At 41.0% G+C, this 8,419-nt stretch overlaps 1 protein-coding gene across 4 annotated transcripts in view; it reads left to right on the top strand.

Annotated features, from left to right (window-relative positions):
* The window catches only part of GRAP2 (GRB2-related adaptor protein 2), a 70,780-nt gene continuing 62,361 nt past the window's right edge, over positions 1-8,419 (top strand). The window contains exons 1-2 of one of the 4 annotated variants that reach the window (XM_011964179.1): positions 1-103; positions 182-330. Coding sequence is in view for 2 of the 4 variants with exons in the window: in XM_011964180.1 (XP_011819570.1) it covers positions 239-330 (92 nt within the window). In the remaining 2 variants the exon portion in view is untranslated. Of the gene's footprint in view, positions 331-8,419 lie in introns of all 4 variants that reach the window. The other 3 variants (XM_011964177.1, XM_011964180.1, XM_011964181.1) reach the window with 3 other exon arrangements.

Genomic DNA, 8,419 nt, shown 5'->3' with positions numbered 1-8,419 from the left:
AAGAAAACAAAACCACATAATCTAAGGCTCACGCCCAACTCTCTGAAGCCCCGTATGTGCTAGTTCCTGTGTGGTTTGCCTACAGGCTGCAGGGCTGACTAGGGTTAGTTTGGAGGAGGGAGTAAGAGGTGGGGAGGAGAAGGCACAGTTAATGGATCTGTAAACTTGCACCCTCTTTCAGAGTGGTACATGGAAGACAGCACAAAGTGGATCCGTACTCTGAAATGCAGTAATTCTGATGCTTGAATTCGTCTTCCTTCTTGCCAGAAAGGATTCTAATAACTCGGCATCAAAGCCAAGACATAAATTCAACCACTTCTCTTCCAAAAGGTATGTCATTATATAATATCTGTACATATATTTTGTATGAGTTAGTTAAAATGAATCTCATTAGTTCTCTAAATACTGCTTTTAAGTCCCATCAGCTAATGTCTCTAAACCTTTTGCCGTGACAATGTTTTTGGTGATGGGATTTGACTTCTATCAAGTGAACTGGGAGAACACTTGTTCCTTACCCAGTCCATAACACAAAAATCTCCACAAACTGGCTTCAGAAGCATCTCGGGGAAAGATTTTCGACCTTGGGATCACAGAAGTAAAATTCCACTTCACCATAGTCAGGATTTAATCCAAATTGGAAAGGGTTGGAGGGGGTGGTAGAGGGCTGAGCAGTAATGAATGAACACCAGCACTCTGAGATCAGGATTTCTCTCTTTGCTTGAATTTCTAGTTCTGTTCGCATTTTTGTTACCTGTACAAAGAACACCAGTTTTCATTCCTTTACCAAAAGAAGACTTTATGTTGAAGTGTATTTTGGAAGGGTATTGTCTCTCTTTGTACTAGCCGTTAGGCTCCATCCCTGTGACTGCCTCTGGTTTAGGCATCCAGTCTGAAGATAGCTGCTTTGTGTTCTTTGTCCCAACTTTTCCTGAACATGAGGATTGAACATACCAACCAAAGGTTTCACTAATTTAAAATGTATCGTATTGCCCTGACAAGTATACTGTCAAAAAAAAATTACCGTATTTACCTACCTGGAATTAGGCCTTCTTAATAAGGTATATGCAACATAATTTGCACACTATTGAATATACACATCCCTAGATAAACTAGGAGAGGGAAATATTTTAGACCTAAACATCCAATGGGAAAAATTTCGTGTGCTCTCGTTACGTTATCCGAGGATGGGAAACTTCAGGTCGAAGAATCTTTTGTTCTATGCAGCAACGTTTGTCATTAACGGTTTAGTTCTTTAGTGGGTCCTTTTTGTTTCTTATTTTTGGTTTCAGAAAGAGCATTTAGCAGAAGTTACTCTCCTTTAACAATCCAGTATTGTATATAAAACTTTATAAAATAATTTTATAGTGATCCTCTTTACAAAACCATCTCCTATTAAATAAGGAACACTGTGTAAATAGAGGACCACCTAAGTATATTTAATTTTCAAATTTAAAAAATATCTGACTCATACCCTTTTTTGTTTTTTTTGTAAAGGAGAGGTGGCCCTATATTATTGAATAAAACTGCTTTTGTAGATTGAACTTGGAGTGTCTCCCATGTGGTAAACTGAAATCTTATTCTCCCCAAATTGTAATAGATTTTATCTTTTTTAAAAATGACTTTACTGAAGCAGAGGAGAAAGAGATGATCAATCTATTCAATATGAAGAAATAGTTCTGTTGCTAATACAATATCCTTTTGAATATCTCCGACGTCTTAGGCCTGGTGAAAATCCCTTTCAATTGTTCTGTCTGCCTTGTAGGGATATTGTAAGAATAAATGAGTTAACATAGATATGAAGTGCCTTAGGAAAAAGGCACTATAAAAATGCAAGACAATGTCATCATTAGTTATTTCTTTCACTCTTGATCATTTTCTTCCAACTTCTTATACAAAATGTCTCTCACTTATTTCCTGAAGCCATCTCTTTTAGAAATATTGCTTTCTAGAAGAGCTGAAAATGATCCTAGTTCCAACATATTTATTGATTCCCAGATAATAACACCCACTGGTGTTGATGACTGACAGGGTTCATGCCTAAACTTGAGTAGAACTTGCCCTTTTTTCCTGGATCAAGAAAAGTCTGCAGTTGTTCGAAAACGTGTCAGTAAGTGTGATTCCATCAGGATTTCTTAAATAAGTAACAGTTGCTGCTGGATAATCCTGGGGGCAGATTATTCATTTTTGTGCCCCTATAAAACAAACTCAAAGCTTGTTCAAGAATCTTTATAAGTTGTTTGAATCAAACAATAGGATCAATAGGTCCCCATTTTGTCCTTTTGAGGTATTTGCCCAGCGTACCTTGGTCTGTAAAGAAGTAGCACAGCCTTGGCTGGGCACGGTGGCTCATGCTTATAATCCTAGCACTTTGGGAGGCCGAGGTGGGGCGGATCTCCAAAAATAAATAATAATAATGATAATAACACAGTCTCATGAGCCTTTTTTTTTTTTTTTTTGAGACAGGGTCTTACTCTGTCACTCAGCCTGGAGTGCAGTGGTACAATCACAGCTCACTGCAGACTCAACTGCTCTGGGCTTAGTGATCCTCCCACCTCAGCCTCTCAAGTAGCTGGAACTACAGGTGCACACCACCACACCTGGCTAATATTGTGTTTTTAGTAGAGACAGAGTTTTGCCATGTTGTGCCGGCTGGTCTTGAACTCCTGAACTCAAGCGATTCGCCTGCCTCAGCCTCCCAAACTGTTGGGATTACAGGTGTGAACCACCGCACCTGGCCTGCCCTTTCTTTTCCACTTAAAAATTCTTAAGAAAGCATGGCCCTGTTTAACAGATAAGCATTTTACAAACATTTATCGATCAATTACTATATGCCAGGCCTGGCGCTAGGCACCAAGTCCTCTTCAACAGTGTTAACGTTAAGTTTCAATAAACTTGAGTCATTAGGAATTCAGTAAATAATTTTTAAAGATCGTTTTCTTTTTAAATATGCATTTATAAACAAAAATTTTGGAGAATTAAACTATCACAAAGTACATGATGATAAAAGTCTTACATGCTCTCCAAAGAAAATGTTAAGACGTTCCTTAAGAAGACAGTGAAGAACGGCTGGGCACAGTGGCTCACACCTGTAATCCCAGCACTTGGGAGGCCAAGGCAGGCAGATCATCTGAGGTCAGGATTTGGAGACAAGCCTGGCCAATACGCTGAAACCCTGTGTACCAAAATACAAAAACTAGCCGGGCATGATGGCAGGTGCCTGTAATCCCAGCTACTTGAGAGACTGAGGGACGAGAATTGCTTGCACCTGGGAGGCAGACGTTTCAGTGAACTGAGATGGTGCCACTGCACTCCAGCCTGGTCAACAAAGTAAGACCCTGTCTCAAAAAATAAAAAGAAAAAAGAAAAGATAGTGAGAAAATAACTGAACATAAAACATAAAGAAAAGTTGAAATATTAGTACTCACTACCTACGTTCACCAATTGCTAACTTTTTGCCGTATTTGCTCCGTCTATACCTATTTCTCTCTGAATTACTTGTAAGTTGCAGATAAGATAATACTTCACTCCAAAATAATTCAGTACACATCTAAGAATAAAGGCATTCCTCTATCTAACCACAATACCATCATTAGGCCTAAGAGGATAAACAGTAAGTCCTTAATATCACCTGATAGCTAGTGCAGATTTAACCTTCCCCATTTGTCCCCCCAAATGTCTTCTATACCATTTTTTTAAAAAAAGAATCTAATTTTTAAAAATAAGAACATATTTTACAGTTGGGTCTCATACTTCTTTCTTCAACATTGGATGTTTTTAAAGATTAAGCCAGTTCTCTTGTACCAGGTCCCACTTTCTGAATTTGTTGTTGCCTCATGGTTAATTTGTTCCTCTACCCACTTTATTGCCTGTAAGCTCCAAGTTAGGACTAAAAGCATGATTTGATTTTGATTGAACATTTTTGCAAGGTGCCACTGGGTGCTCCATATTGCATCTTATCAGGAGGTACAGAATGCCAGGTTGTTCCACTGTGTGTGATGCCAAGTTTGATCAGGGCTTGAGGTTGTGATCTTGCTCAGGGGGTCTCTTGTTGTAAAGGCACTTTTTCACCCTTTGCAATTAGCAAGTAGTCTCAGGGGGTATCTCAAAGTGTATCTCATAAACACTTTGGCACTGTGGCAATATCCTATTTCTCGACAAACTGTCACCCAGTGACTTTAGGTAATAATCTTTGCCTCAATTGATTATTTCACTGGAGTTCATATATATTTTTAATACACTTTGAAGATGGAATCGACATGCGAATTCTTCATTAGCAGCAGCAATAGCAACTGGAAATATTTATTGAGTGCATAAGTTCAGGTAATAATAATAATAGTAGGTAACGTTTATTGAGTGCTTGCTGTGGAGCCAAGACAGCCTCGGAGTGAGCCTAGTCTTTCACTTACTAAGCGAGTGAACTGGGACAAGTTATTCTTTTTGTGCTTCAGTTTCTTAAGCTATAGAATGGGATTAATAATGGTGCCTATCTTGTGGGATTGTTCTGAAGAGTAAATGATTTATACATGTAAAGTTCCTAAAACAGTGCCTGTTATTATTGTTATTTGCCAAGCATTGTTCTACTACTTTGTAGGTACTAACTCATCTACTTCTCCTAATGGTGCAGTGAAGAAAGTGCTAATATTACCCTTTTTTCACAATGAGGAAACTGAGGTACAGAGAGGACTAGTACGTTGCACAAGGTCACTTAACTAGTACCTGGTGGAGCCGGGATTTGAACCCAGGCTGTCTGGTTCCTGAGCACTCTCTCTGATGATGGGCACATGCAGTGAGGAGTGGTACAAGTGGAGCTGAGTGGAAGTAGCCCTCACACACACACACAGACTTGAAGTTATTGAAAATCCAGGAGGTTGCCATCCAAACACATTTAAGGTTTCATTCATCTGAGTAAGAACAGCATTCCACTAAACACAGATAAGTGCTCTGATTACATTTACATAGCTTAAGGCTCTGTACAAGAAACCTTCAACATAAAATACCTGGAACTGCAAACAGTAGGCGAACGATGAAGTAATAGGGGGGAAAAAACCCTGAAAGGAGCAATACAAGGGGGAAATTATGAGACCTGGGACCTCAGAGCCTCGGGGTGGAAGATGATATTTTGATATAATTAGGAGGGAAAAAATTCCTCTCATTTTTCACATTCCTGTACTGTATAAGATTTTACCATGAAAACACAAGAGTATAAGCCATTGTCAGATTTATAAAAGGCCACAGTGGATTTCCTTAGGAGATGATGGATGACTCTTGTTAGTAGGTAACTTCCCTGGTTGGTTATCTCATACACTCAGATATTCCATAAGTCAGCCTGTGGCTTCTGAAACTGTATTGAGAAAAAGCTGTATAAACGAGGTATTGGTCCATGCTCCTAAATTAGCATTACAAAAGGGTTCCACCGCAGGGGGTAGAATCTTATCCACTCCTTCAGTGGCCATTACGGAAAGCTCTCCAGTGTACTTTTCTGTAGAGAACTAAAAATAAATACGAAAAAAAAAATCCAGCATTAATAATGGTTCTTTTTTTGCATTTCTAACACAGTCATTGCCAAATTGGTTCTGCCTTTTTATGTTTTTTAATGAAAAGCAGCCTAATTGATCAATTGGTTGTGAATAATACTTTTCCGTTTGTTTTTCTGCACACCCCCCAGCCTTCTAGAACCACGGGCTTAATGTGTCGGCCTACAAATGGTTCATGATTTGTGTCTTTTTCTAGTGCTTTATGGGAAAATATTAGAAACAAACTGCTGGGAACTCAGTAGGAACTCAGTAAATAATAAGTAGATAGTTCTCTTGTTAAATATGATTTTAAAGAAACTCTTTCCAAATAACTAGGAAATATTACAAGGGAGGTACAAAGTGGGGTGGAAAGCCTGGCTGACTTGTAATTTGAAATTTCTGTTCATCATTTTATAAGTCACAGAGTTTAACCCTTTATAAAACAAAATGTAAAGTCTGATAGCTGAAAAGGCTCTCCTCCCCTAAACAGATTTGTTTGAAAATATAGATCATTAAATCGGTAAGACTAGCAGGAGAATCTCAACCATACATTGAGACAACTAAAAAAATTGTCTAAATCTAATACCTTATGTCAGTACTTTAAATTGACCATAAATATGCTGATATCCATAGCACATACGTTCTTACTGGCAGTGGTGGGGTGGCTGGGGGAAGGGGAGTGTCACAGACACATTCAAGATGTTGATGAAAGCTATGAAAACTCTCCCCAGTGGGGAAAAAACCCAACGATGCCTAGCACTTATCCTCACACAACTTTGCACAGAATTTCCGTGGGAAATTCTGGTGTCCATTCATCATAAATCACCTGGTGTCCATCCATATATCCTCAACAGGAAAATTTTCTTTCTCTAGAGTTATTGTACACTGATCCTGATGGAGCTTTAAAAAGAGTTGCCGTGCAGGCTCAGTGACTTTGGGAGGACAAGGTGGGAGGATTGCTTGAGCCCAGGAGATTGAGACCAGCCTGGGCAACATGGTGAGGCCCCCATCTCTACAAGATATTCTTTTAAAAAATAGCCAGGGGGCCGGGCGCGGTGGGTCAAGCCTGTAATCCCAGCACTTTGGGAGGCCGAGATGGGCAGATCACGAGGTCAGGAGATCAAGACCATCCTGGCTAACACAGTGAAACCCCATCTCTACTAAAAAAAAATACAAAAAACTAGCCGGGCGAGGTGGTGGGCGCCTGTAGTCTCAGCTACTTGGGAGGCTAAGGTGGGAGAATGGCGTAAACCCGGGAGGCAGAGCTTGCAGTGAGCCGAGATCACGCCACTGTACTCCAGCCTGGGCGACAGAGCGAGACTCCGTCTCAAAAAAAAAAAAAAAATAGCCGGGCCCAGTGGCCCGCACCTGTAGTCCAAGCTACTCCAGAGGCTGAGGCAAGAGTATCCCTTGAGCCCAAGAGGTCAAGGCTGCAGTAAGCCATGTTCACACCACTGCACTCCAGCCTGGGCAACAGAGCGAGATCCTGTCTCAAAAGATAAATAAGTAAATAAAAAGAGTTGTCATTATCTTGTTTGATCTGGCTGTGATCTTTGAGGTAGACAGACCACAGATTTTACCTCTGATTCTGCAGAGTGGGAAAGGCAAGGCTTGGAGAGTTTCCGGGACTTGCTCAAGGTAATTTGCTAATGTCTGCGGGGACTTAGCACCAAGCCTGTCACACTGTAGCCTGGGCCCCTTCCACAACACTGGTCCAAACACAGGATTCTGGAGATGCAGGAGCCCTTGCTGGGCTTCTGGAAAGTTGAATTCTGGCTCTGCCAGAGGCTACCCACGTGATCTTAAACAAGTCACCTAACTTCCCTGAGCTTCAGTTTCTTCCTCAGTCAAGTGAGAGGTTAGACTGTGTGTTCTGTGAAGCCCTTTGATTTTCTGCGGAAAACTGCCTAATCCCACTGGGTCTGAGAACAGAGGGAAATGATCTTTTCTGCCATAGATGGCAAGACCCTTCACCCTTCCCTGTAGGGCATAAGAGCTGGCATCTAATTCTTAACAGATTCCCTTGCAATGTCCAAGTCCCACTAGAAACTACAAACATCTCAATAGTACCTCTGTGGGCTGCTTGGGTGTCATGCTTCTGGGTGCCTCACTTGCTGCAGGGCTGACTGTCTGCAGCAATTATACTCTAACCCTGTGCTCTGCATCGGGCAGACATCCCATGAGATTTTATTATCCCTCTTGGGTAGTTCAGGGAGTCATATGGAAGTAAATAATGCTGATGGGCTTATTTTGGGCCGATAGACCCTTATCCTTCTAAAGAGGTTATACCTTTCAAAAGGCACAAAACCTTCTCCTTGATTTTTTATTACGAACAGTTATATCCTTTAATGTCCCAGAATTGTTCTTGGAAGTCGGAGACTCACAAGAGGGCCTGCAGCTGTGAGTGCAGAAGTCCTGAGACTAGGGGAGGACATCACCACTCTCCCTTGGCCTTTGGAGTCATCCAAGCTAAGTGCTAATATTTGTGATTAGCAGGTGTTGATAGGAAATTGGGGTCCTGTGTCTCAGTCTTTTTGTGCTTCAAATTTTCTAAGTGTACTTCAGGCTGGCAAGTGGAGTTAGATCAACTTCTTACGGAGAGTATCATCTCCATACCGTGTCAGGTCATTGGACTGTGGGAGGTTATACTGACTGGTGATGAGAGTGACAGAGCATGAGCTTGGCTCCTGTATTCTGTGTTCTCTGCTCAGCCTCACACATGACTCACTTACCTCACCGACTCCTCTGTCCTCGAGTGAAATTATGCCGTTTTTAACCCACTGTACAAGAGACTTTCGAAGATTCATGGGTTGCTACCCCCAACAATATCTCCTGTGTACAACGCAGAACATGATGCTTTCTTATGTCAACAAACTCATTTTGTGGAATTTTTATTTTCTAGATAT

This window comes from Colobus angolensis, unplaced genomic scaffold (genome assembly GCF_000951035.1).
Source record: "Colobus angolensis palliatus isolate OR3802 unplaced genomic scaffold, Cang.pa_1.0 Scaffold65, whole genome shotgun sequence".
Classification (NCBI taxonomy): domain Eukaryota; kingdom Metazoa; phylum Chordata; class Mammalia; order Primates; family Cercopithecidae; genus Colobus; species Colobus angolensis.
This window is presented reverse-complemented; position numbering and strand designations above follow the sequence as displayed.